The 12,464-nt window shown below is 36.2% G+C and overlaps 1 protein-coding gene across 1 annotated transcript; it reads left to right on the top strand.

Moving 5' to 3' along the window:
- Window positions 1–1,170: 1,170 nt before the first annotated feature.
- LOC129257097 (uncharacterized) lies at window positions 1,171–11,602 on the top strand. Its single transcript, XM_054895350.2, has 6 exons — window positions 1,171–1,536; window positions 3,390–3,436; window positions 4,135–4,338; window positions 6,345–6,492; window positions 6,989–7,062; window positions 10,564–11,602. Exons 1-6 carry the CDS (start codon window positions 1,460–1,462, stop codon window positions 11,364–11,366), a joined length of 1,353 nt encoding a protein of 450 aa, XP_054751325.2. The 5' UTR covers window positions 1,171–1,459; the 3' UTR covers window positions 11,367–11,602.
- Window positions 11,603–12,464: the final 862 nt, after the last annotated feature.

Here is a 12,464-nt window from a genome sequence, read left to right as displayed (position 1 = left end):
CTAGATCCAATTCTTAAACACTTATCTAATTGTCTTTAATGACAAGACAAAATGCTAGGCTAGAGCATTAAATTTATCTCAAATCTGGACCATGGTTAACTTAAAACTAGTTAAAATTCCGAACGTCAGACCAATGAGCTTAGTAGCATTGGTTTAATTGATACCCGTTGTTTATCCCTATATAGAACTAGTCGTAGATCTAAATGAATTTAGTTTAGATCTAGTCTATAGTCTCTAGATCTTGATAGACTCTGATCTACACTGTATCAGCATTGAATGTATTAACCTCAGGAACAAATTAGCCTCACGTCAGTGCACAGATCATACACATAAAGTTCGTAAACTGCTTATAATCGCGCGGCTAGCATTTTTAATCACAGAGTAACTCTCTTGCAATCTTTCTTTACCAATCAAGTTTTCGTATTTCCCGTGCTCAAAATCGGCAATTGTTTTTGTTACTAGTTCTATGTACGAACTAGACCTATTAAACCAAGCCAGGCTACCAAGCTCATTGGTCTAACGTAAGTAAACAGAAAGTTCGGAATTTTAACCAGTTCTATCCATGGCATTAGACAGGTCCAGATTTGAGATAAAGTTAATGCGGTACCCTCGTCTAGCCTAGCACTAATTGTCTTGTCATTAATTGCAATTTGATAAGTGTTTACGAATTGGATCTAGACATAGATCCAAGCCCACGCGCATGCGTACTCTTATTCCGAAGACGCAAGTCATGAATATCCATATTGGCGTCCGGAATTGTGGTGGGAAAAATAATTTTGTCCCCCGGTCGTTACCAATGATTCTGTCTGCATACGTCACTAGATAAATATCATATCATATTACGAAAAGAACAGAAGATTATTACATGGATGAAATGAGTTAAAAGAACTTCATGTTGACAAACCCATAAATGATTCAAATGATTTATCTTCGTTCGTATATATGGGGCATGGGTCTTCAACAAGACCACGGTTATTACAGAAGGGGAGGGTGATAGAATGGGAGGGGTGATATGGAAAGGGGTAATAGAAGGGGGGTCCTTAATTATCTTTGCATACGGGCATGGCGGCTGCGTGAGACGGGGGCAGGAAGATTAACGTTTTACGTGCTTCCGCTATTTTGTTACGTTCTGCCACTGCTGACACTGGCTGGCTCAACCCATTCCAGATCATAGACGAGTATTACATCGTTTCCCATTACATCGACTTATCTCCGCTGGCTTCAACTAATAACGGGACAGTGCCCCTATTTCATCTATAGACAACTGGATGCAAGCTCTTCCAACTTATTTCAGATATTTTATGCGAAAATATTCACACCTGCCATTGCTGTTATCACTAACCTACAAACAAATGGATGTATAAGGTGACCTCTAACATGCAAAGTTTCAGACCTAATCTCTTTTGAAGACAAATCTTGCTTTAACTGTTCCTTTAGTCATTTGAAGTGAATTGGGACGATGAGGATTGTTTCACTCGTGTGTTTTCTATCTGGACTATCTGTGCGAGATGTAACGAGCAATCCTGTCAATTGTGCGTAAGTATATAAAATTGATAACTTTTTAAAGTAAAATGTTTGTAATATTATGAATAATTCGCTTCATACTTATTGCTTATACGGCACGTGACTAAGTACTTTATAATCGGCATTATATAACACGTTCTTTACTTTTTGTAACTGTCGTGGAATTAGTCATTTTTTTTTTATGACATTTGGTTTCCAATGTGTATCTTTAGTAGATTCCCGAAGATGTAACGATTAGCACAATTGCAAATTTTACTGGGAAAATTTTCACTTTATATTTTTTTCGCGATGATGTACATGATGTGTATCACTAAACATCCAGTTTATGAATTTTTTTATCCATGGATGCAAAGTAGAAAAAATGGGAGTGATGATCAATTCAAGATTTGAAATAATTATTTTCCTGATTTAAATGTACAGAAACATATCCATGATGTCTTATAAGCTACAACCGCTCAAGCCATCCCTCTCTCTCTTTGTATATATATATATTTATATATATATATGTATACATATATATATACTCGGAAAGACGAAAAAATACAGGAAGGGGATAAGTTCATGTTATTGTGGTTATTTTACGAACAAACGAGAAAACTGCATTTTTACTCAAATGGTCAAATCTTTCAAAAGAAATTTCAAAATATCAAATATTGAAGTTGCCACTTGTATCTGTTATTGATAAGAAAGATGGTGTTAGTTGAGAATGGGTCGTTTGTAACGGATTTTTTTTTTCACTTAAAATTGGAAGACACACACACTCTGAAATACTAATAATCTATTACGATCGAACCCTAATAAATTACGGGTTTATAAATGTGAACTTAGTTCGCATCTTGTGAATTGCACCTGATAGTTTCATTAAAAGTGAAGTTGGTATTAAGCATTAATGTCAAGAACTATTATTAAGAATTTAGGAAAGTCTTCAGTTTGTTTCATACCCCGTTGTACCTCATCACGTGACCACGGCTTCATCATCTAAGGCTAATTGAATCCCGGAAACACAGTTGTGTCAGAAACGTTTCCCCGTCATCATGGTGAGGGGAGCATGGGAGAAGAAATATTTGACTTTTTAGTTATCCGGTTTACAATTACACATTCGTAGCCAATATTTGATCCCTTAATCCTTTTTCCGCGCCCCTATTTGATTTCCATGCCCGTTGTATTCATATCGGGGTCGAGGGATAAAGTGCTTGCGCATGTGTTTATTTTTGGCTAGTACTTTCACTGTATAAACTTATATCCTAGAGACTTAGCTTTATTCTGAGGATCATATTTTGGTGGAATTATTATTGAAATATCATATGTACAAATCAGCGGTTGATATTTCAAGAATTTAAGGGAACAAGTGCTTAACTTTTTCATATCAAGTAAATTTTCCGTATTAAAGATAATGTGATTTGATTATCTAAACAGTTATGGATATCTAAGTATTGGCTTCATTATCACACAATTAATAACGATAATTACTACTGAAGATTAAAACACTACCAATGATCTGTCGTACCATGGAGCTATCATCACTCCTTTGTCGTAATAACATATAAAGTTTTTATTCCGATTTTTTTTCCGATGAACCCGTAGTTATTGATTTCCTTGGGAATAATGTTTAATTATGAGATAACATAAATTTCGTGCCAATATAAGCTGGCTTTGTATAGTTTTACTTCGTTTACCTGCATTGAATAGCTCCAGAGATTTGGCCAATAAGAATGTAAAAAAAAAGTTCACGAATTTAAGGCTAGTAAGAGGGTTCTTTACATATTATAATGATAATCGTAAAATTTCCATTCAACAGTCTGCGATATATATCAAATCACCTGTATTTTAATGACGATCATTTTGTATCATATTTTCTCTTGCAGCGATCATGGACAATGGTTAGGCACGAGTATCAACTGTCTGCAAATAGGTAAATAACTTTTAAATTCAATAAATGGAGTTCCAGTTAAAGCGTTAACGTTAACCGTAACACAATCGTAATAACAATCTTTCGAAATTCAACGACAATTCCACTGACGTTAACCTGTACAAACGTTGAAACGTGGAAATTATTTCATGGGAATGTGAAATAATATTACTATGTGGAAGGTCGTCGGGGTAGTGTAACTATTTGTATGAATGAAACATTTAATTAATGTTAAAGGAATTTACTATTTTATGATTATGGTAGGCATCAATTTGCGGCAATGTAAACGTGATATCTGTTGGTGACAATCATTATTTTGATCATCATGGAAATAGATGATATCTCCATGACCATACATTATGTGTATCCATGTATTTGTTTGTATCCATATAACAGCGAGGGCATGATGGATAACCGATTATTGTTTTGAATGAGTGATTTGATTTTTCATCTACATCCTACTTTAATAGATAATGAAATGAATCATTATAGACAATATAACGGGGTAGAGGTTGACAAATTTAAAATAAAAAATTATTAGAAAATGGAGGTTTCATTCAATTATAAAAAAAGCGTTAAGGAACATGATAATAGATAATAAAGTTTCTTAGTTTCGTTTCTTTATCCATTCCAGGAAATGTCTCTACAATAAAAGATTAAAGACAAATTAAGAATTTTTTTTAAATATCTACGTCTTCAAGGTCCACAACCAAAGAGAGAGAAACCCGAACTCCCAGAAAAACCCGAGAGACCGGAAAGACCGGAGAGGCCGGAATTCCCCGAGTCGGAGTTGTATGAGCCGGAAGAACCGGACATCGAAGAACCCGAATACCGAGGATTGGGATGGGGGACTCCCAGACCTTGTCCGCCAGGGAACAAGAATTGCAATCGAGGTGGAAATGGGGGTAATTAACGTATCTATGATGGTGGTGATGCTGGTGGTGGTGAAGGTATAAGACAGTGTCGATGATGGTGGTAAAGATAGTGATTGAGGCGGTAGTAAAGGTGGATGTGGAGGTGTTGCCAGATGGTGACGATAGTAACGATGGTGGTAATATGTTAATTTGGCGTAATGGATAATATTGTGAAAATATGGAAAAATTATTATATACAGTGCGTATCAAAACAAGTTTACACTTTGAAAAAGCCCTGGGAATTAAAAAATATACAACATGTGGGTAATTTTTTCACATATAATCTTGGGTGTGGGTCATCTATCCAATGAAAGTAAAAGTTTTGACAGAATGATACACTTGAGTGAGCACTGTCCATTTTTGTAAAGCTCGCAGAAATCTGTTTGCGCAGAAAAGCTCGTTTGTACGCTGTGTCAAGGGGAAAGGGCGAAATCAAACTTACCCTGCGAAACATTTCTCATACATTTTCCCTTGCACTTTTAGTCAATCGAAATGGATACATTCAAGCATTTTTCTAACAATATTGCCACCCAAATTTAAATTTCAACACTTAGTTAACACAACCTTTACGGTACACTTTTTTGCCAGCTGGATCTGAGGACATAACTGAATCTGAACAAAAGTTTATATCAGACATCTCTAGCATTTTTCACTAAGTTATTATCATTTAATGTGGGTTTACATTTCATTTTTCATTTAATACTTGTTTCTCCACACTTTTCCCAAGCTTGACAATTATTAACAAAATGAAAATCAAGCCTAAGCCATTTTATGTAAATCACAGCTCAGTGTAAAGCAAATATCGTCACGATAGCCTCGGTGTGTGGGGGAGTGGGGTGCGGCACAATACACTCCTCGAAGTGGTTTGGGCAATGAAACAAGTTAAAAAAGGTAAAAGATATCTTCAAATCAATTTTACTAGATAAATTCCACGTTTTATTCATGATTAAGGTCTACTTTTATTCGCATAACTATTTCAAAGTTCTGCGCAAATCATTTTCACTAACTTTTCAAAAGTAAGTGGTGCTCACTCCAGCGGAAATATTTTTCGACAGTTATATCGTCATTTGCTTAAATGGATCTGTACCAATGTTAGAATGTGAAAAAATCTTCAGGATATTACAAATGTATAATTTTACAGGATTTTTTCTAAGTGTAAACTTTTTTTTATACGCACTGTATAGGCTTATTTACACATCAATTCGCATCTTTGATTAAAATTGTGTAGGCCTAAAGAGTTCAGAGTATGTTTTTTTTTATAATGTCTATGACGATGGCGATGCTGCTGATGATAATGTTGTTGTTGATAATGATGAAGATAGTGTTAATGATGACAACGACGGAAATATGAGAGGGTTCGGCAATGGTCAGCTCAAAATCATGTGCCCTCTTTAGATCTCTATTCAGAGCTTTTTAACATCAGAGCCCTTTAACCAGCATCACTTATACCTCGGTCTCATTTGCTCTACGGCGGCCGTATGGCGAGTCGAAAACAGCCGTTTTAACACCTGTAGGTGGTTTGTATAAAAATGAATGAAACGGCTGTTTTCGACTCGCCGTACGGCCGCCGTAGAGTAAATGTGACCGAGGTACAAGTGATACGATAGAATGAATCCATGGACACGTTTTGCTGCTTAGATTGGTAGTAAGTAGTGGCGATTGAATGTAGGCTAAGAACTCAGGGATGATAACATTAAAAGGGAAGTGTGATACCATAATAAGAAATATCAGCGAAGGGCTTCGATTTGGGGGGAAATATTCAGATTCATAAACATAATAAAAATGGGAATTTCAAACTAAGATAGGAATAAAGATACCAAACCTAGGCAACGTTTAACTAATTTCAATTAAGTGGGTCTCTTGGTGGATTATCAGCATTCACAAAGATCTAAGTTCGAATTTATACGGAAAACGGTTAGTAGTGGACCGTTGTGATATACAAAAGGGTGCTTTCGGAGACGTTTGGTAACAATTTTCTTTTATTTCACTTTTTGCAGGTTCTCATGGAGTTATGGGAGTTTACAAGGCAGCAGCGTTCATCGGCGTTGCTATCCTCATTGCAATATTGGTTACCATTCTCAGTCTCGTGATATATTGTGTGTGGAAACGAAGACGAGATATACGTCCTACTCATATCAATAATGGGTTAGTATTAACGAAGTTGGATGGTGAAAAGTATTGATTTTCATGATATATCTTTTGATTAATGATAAAGGGAATACACTGCCAATAATTACATTCGTTTTTCCTTCTGTGACTGATTCGTAATCGTAAACATACCCTTTTTAATAGAGATGTTGAGACGATTACTTCATATCAGGATGATGCCTGTGGAATACAGGTGTTTATGATAACTATAGACTTATTTTGTATCTGTTTATGCATATTATTGCTTTCTGCGCCATTATGGTATAACAGGCTAATCCTATCGCTATATATGCTTTTGATTTTGTTGCTTCCTTATGATTTGCTATCACATTAATTATAGGATTGGGGCCGTCAAACGTGTAAAAGTAACTCATCTCTACATGTTATACCCCGCTTACCATCTCCTTATTAAAAAGTAATATATGTTTTGGCTAATTGCAGCACGAGAGTAAAGCTAAGATTAGTGTTTGGTTGAAAATTTTCTCCCTGACAGTATAAAGATATCGAATGCAAGCAATGGATACGCCACACCCGGTGGAAAGTGCTCCTTGGGAGTAGGCGGGTCTGGTAAGAATACCAACTTTTTAACCCTCTCTGTGATTAAACCCTTTTTTATATTTTTGATGTTGCATGATGAACACAGCTGACTCTATGATATTAGTTCTGCACCTGCATGTCTCATGGTATTTCTCAATATTTCCATTCCCTTTGCTTTTTCTTCTTTTTTAATTTTTTTTTTTTTTGCTTGCTTGCTAGCCGACTTTCGTTTTTTTTTTTTTAATTCACAAATGGTGGGCCAATTAGTGTGCGTATTTCTTAAACAATCAATAAATAAAATAATGATTGATACATTGGTAGCTATAAATCCTGGACCATAATCCTTTGAATAACGAATTATAGTACAATGTGCCTCTCATTTTCTCATTTCGATTCACAGTAATTATATGTTTCTTGTGGTTAATAAAGGTCAAGTTGTAAATGTGGCATACATATAACTAACGGACCACATTCTATGCAGACATAATAAAATTGGTGTACCAGCTTCTATCAAGTTTTCTTTTTATAGAACAATTTTATATAAAACAAGTCTCCACTACTTACGCATCGGACAATAGTGAACATTATTTCCGAATATAAAAATAAGTTTGGATAACCATATAATAACTTGGAATGAAGGGTGAAGTTCAACACTAGCACGTGACCGGTGTTCGTGTGAGTCAATGATCAGTAATCAAATTAAGAATAACAGGCCATGTGTGTCACTTATCAACATAGGTTAGCCTCCTACGTCAATCCACCTAACAACTCATAAATATCTCAAATAATAATCCTACCTGCGTGAAAGTCAGTCACTAACTCATGGACCCTGTCAGTTTGCCCCAAATAAGGATTTAAGCGATCAACCATGATGTACAATACCTTTATTTAGTTGCGTTTAATTATTTGTGAGGTAGTATGGCATCCTTTCATTGCAAAAAGTTAACAGTTATCGTTTACTAGGTATGACATCAAGCATGAGTAGACAGTCAAAAAGTAGATAGACAATTGACAATTTATTTACCCATTTACTTCGAAAATTTACTGACTCCAAAAGTTGAAGGGGGGGGGGGGTAAAAAGGAAATATTGATGTGACAACACCCACACACACATACCCCTCGCGTGTATTCTTATACCAGGCATCACTAATATATCGTATTGGGCGGTGTGTTGTTGCGGGTATTGAACCCACGATCCGCATATTTAGGATGACTGCCTTAACCATCGTCTTTGTTTCGACCATTGCCTTTCCTCAACTCTCCAAGCCCATACATAAAGATCATCTCGTTCATACACACAACTCCATGCATACTTGCGTTCACACCCTCACCCACGCTTACACACCCACACACCCATTCCTCCACGCACACTTCCTTGCATAGATCATAGATATGCAAAAAAAAACCGGCCCTGTCAACCATTCACATTCGCAAGCAATTTCCCACACCATCTCCTCTCCATTATATACGGTAGAAATGCTGTTAACTCCTTGGCAATATTGTATCTTCCAAACATACCCACAGACTTTAACGCACGCATCTGTCCACACACTCCCGCAAAGGCGTAAACACACAAACACCCACATACGCAAACCACACCGACCTCATACACATTTATAAAGACACCCGCATTTTCTTTACCACCAATGCCTTCCCTAACGCATACACGCATGAATATACGATTTGCTTTCCTTGCTACATTTACTTAAAAAGTTTGACAAGAAAGACAGCTACCAGTAGCATGTCACTTGACATCAGGTATCGCGGTCGCAAACATGAAAGACCCCTTGTGGATTGACTTTCAAGAAAGTACATTTATTCGTCACCTTCTATATAATGGTGTAGCTTGGATGGGTCTTTCCCCTCAAAAGAGGGTAATTGCTACGGGAGGTGTTACAGCTCCTAAATGTCATTTTTTCTACAGGATGGTCACATCGACCACATTGATATTCGATAAGAATTATTGTATGTGTTCTTCCGTCTTTCCTGTCTACTAGTACCCTCGACTGTGGGTTGGAATATGAAGTAGTTACGTTTTAGATTATCACCTATTTCCAGTGGCCTCGGATGAGAGAGGAAAACCCCCTACCTATATAGATTCTAATCTTAATGTATTGACGTTTACTGCGTTTATTTGGGAATGACGTAAGAGTGATTTTGCAATGATCCACTTTAAACAGTCGTGTTATAATAACCGTATACGTCAAACACGTGATGTATGTGTCACAATATGACAAAAAGTAAAAGGTGACGAGTAGTATACACTCTACATGCAATTCGAGAGTTCAGGCTACAAACTCTTTATTTATATAACATCGTTATCATAAATATTTAAATTAATGTTAGGGTATTGTTTAAAAAATAATCATTGCAATTACATTCATAAATAGATAGATAAATAAATGAATAAATAAATAAATCATATTTACAACATGCACAACCATGTTTCATGTCGACAGTTACACATACATGTAATGAGTATATTTGTATTTCACACGTATAAGGTGCAGTTAATGATATCAGAATGGAATTGGAAAATACAATTTTCACTGAGCTTGGTGACCGTACTAAAAGTTCGAATTTGCAAGGAAATCGTAGTAATAGAACGGTTCCTGAAATGAGAGCTTTCTATTTCGAGTTGGGGATCATGGCCAACGTGCCGTGTATTTGGACGATGATAGCATTAATGCTTAATTAATGTTTCCTGGGTTGTAGTTTCTGGTATAATTGAACTTGATTTTTCTTTGTAGTTACCGATCTTTATCAGGTTAACTTGACTCTATGAAAGAGATTAACGAAACGAACACTCCCTGTATTCTATATTACTCAATGGTTAGGCATCATTGACCCCCCCCCCTTTCGCTCTCTCCCCCTCTTATTTTTGAATCATCATTTTCTGTAAGAATGATTCAATATATGTTTCATTGGAATGATGCTATTTAGGACGGTAGTTAAGAATGCTGGATAATGTATATGAAGAATGCTTCGTTGTAAATGCTGATTAATCTAAGAAGTTATAACACTGTTTTTTAACAAGGAGTAATACCTTTCTGTTTTTATGTGATGTTAACGATTAACATTCTAATGCATTTTCGCAATAATTGAAAGCAATAATCATTAAAAATGTCCCTCTTGTCTTAACAGACATTGTATCTGATTCATGATAATCATAATGAATAGTTGTGTTCTGTTTATTCAGGGTATTGATATATGTGTTACATTTGTATAAGTCAAATTCATTAAAACATAATATGCCTCTATTAAAAAGACAATTAAACGTAAACTATGATAATAATTTGAAATAGGCCTACAACAGAAAATAGATCACTACGTTGTACAAATGGCTATTTTCCATTTTCTTTTAAAACAATTTTCAGTTTGATACAGTGAATCATGATTCTTTTAAATTTTCAAATTAATACAGTATATTTCCGATATATTTAGCATTTACAATCGAATTCACCTACTCGTACTGAGGTTTTATTTTCTTTCCAATTATCCTCTGTTTTTCCTCTTAATTTTGCGTTATAGGTGCTATATGCACATGCACGAACACCGGCCACCAGTGTTGCGAACAAATTAAGGTATCACGACCAAATCAGCATGACAACGCACACCACTACGCCGGTCCGTCACACAACACGACACAACCCTCCACTCCAGTCAGCAGAAAACCGCAAGTCATTCCATATGCGCAGTCAGAGGCATATCCAAGCAGAAGTGACAAGACTGCTGATAACGACGACAACCTCAGAGGATACATGGGCCTGATAAAAAGTCGTCCTGAAGGCGATCCAAAACACCCAACCCCACCTAACCATCCTCGAACTGGTGGTATAACACAGGCAGTAAATCACGAATACCACTTGCCACACCATGGTTCAGCCATTGTAGGAACGCCACGAATCAATCATGCAAGAGAACCGCAGCAGACACACGCCCTCTCCGGTGGCCGAGATCGCCAGTCACCCGATGCAGATCCTTATTATTTTAAGCTGGATGATAGCCCAAACACGGTCCAACCAAGATCGATGATGCCAGATGGGAATGTTCCTGACCTCATTGCGAACAGGCCTCTGCCATCCAAAGAGTTGATACAGGAGAGATCCGCACCCGCCGTCGACGAAAGGATGGTGCAGAAAGGTCTTTCAACACAAAGGGGAGGATATGATGCCATTTTTGTACATGATGGTTTGGGCTCTGAGGTTTCTCCGCATAATATCCTTGCAGCTGAAGAAAGTTACGATAAATTAGACCGGTCGAGAAAATCGTTCAGACCCAGAGATAATAATGGAGATTATAACACGATATCCCTCGACGTACTCAAGATGTAATATTGTCACTAATAAGACTGCAGTCTGTGTAAATGCAATTGAGAAACAACAGGTTGATTTCCAAATAATCAAATGAAAGTTGACATTCATATTGAAACTATGAAAAATCCGTCTTTACTGACTTAATAATATGAAAAGAAATTGATGCCCTGCATATCTTTTCTCATGGAATTCCATATTACATCCATTCCTGTTGAATCTTATTATTCAAATGCTTTATTGCTGAAGTTTGTTTCGAAAAACTAAAATCAATTGCAAATGAGAAGCACTCATTAAACACCATGTACTCACAAGCAATAGGGAAAAATCATACAAGCACGAGCATTACACCTATATTCTCATCCTAATCAAATGTGCAAATAAGAGAAATTTTGACATCTTAAAGTTGCATTTATTTTCAGAACACAGTTATTGGCACATCCTGGGCTGTATGTATATGTGAGTGCTAATGATGTTACACGTTAATTATTCAATTAGTATTTTCTTATATCATATATTTCTATTAGTATGTATAATTCAATTATTTATTGAGGGTAAAGAATCCCTCTAGGGGAAGATGATAAATTAAAGTAACAACCGATGTTTCATAAGGAATTAAACCAAGCTCTATCTTATTTGAGGAAAAATGGTAATTGTTTGATATAAAAAAAAACTGAACACAAAAAGAACTGTGTGCACTCACTAGCTTTCTCATTTGTATACATTACGATGTCAATATCACTGTTTCACCAGGTGCCATAGTATGTCAGTATTTGAAAGATATCAGTTGGGGTACTAAAGTAAAAGCTCAGCTAGTCACTCCCGATCATACCTTATCCAGGTCAGATAAGCATCGTGTCATCGTCGATTGTCGTTTTATATAATTCTAGACAAAGTGTAGAATGATCGTTCTACAGCAAGGCTGAATTGAGAAAAGCACATTTCAGATATATATGCAGTGCGTCCCAGAAAAAACGAAACCGATATTTAGCGATGATTTATCATAACTTAATCATAAATAAAATAGACATATGACCTACCAATGTAAAGCTTAGAATCTCCTCTTTCATCTGGTATTACTTAGATTATTCCTCATTCACGCATGATTGAGCAAAAACA

The sequence above is a fragment of the Lytechinus pictus genome, chromosome 3 (assembly GCF_037042905.1).
Source record: "Lytechinus pictus isolate F3 Inbred chromosome 3, Lp3.0, whole genome shotgun sequence".
Classification (NCBI taxonomy): Eukaryota; Metazoa; Echinodermata; class Echinoidea; order Temnopleuroida; family Toxopneustidae; genus Lytechinus; species Lytechinus pictus.
The sequence above is the reverse complement of the archived record's forward strand: the minus strand, read 5'-3'. Positions and strand labels throughout refer to the sequence as shown.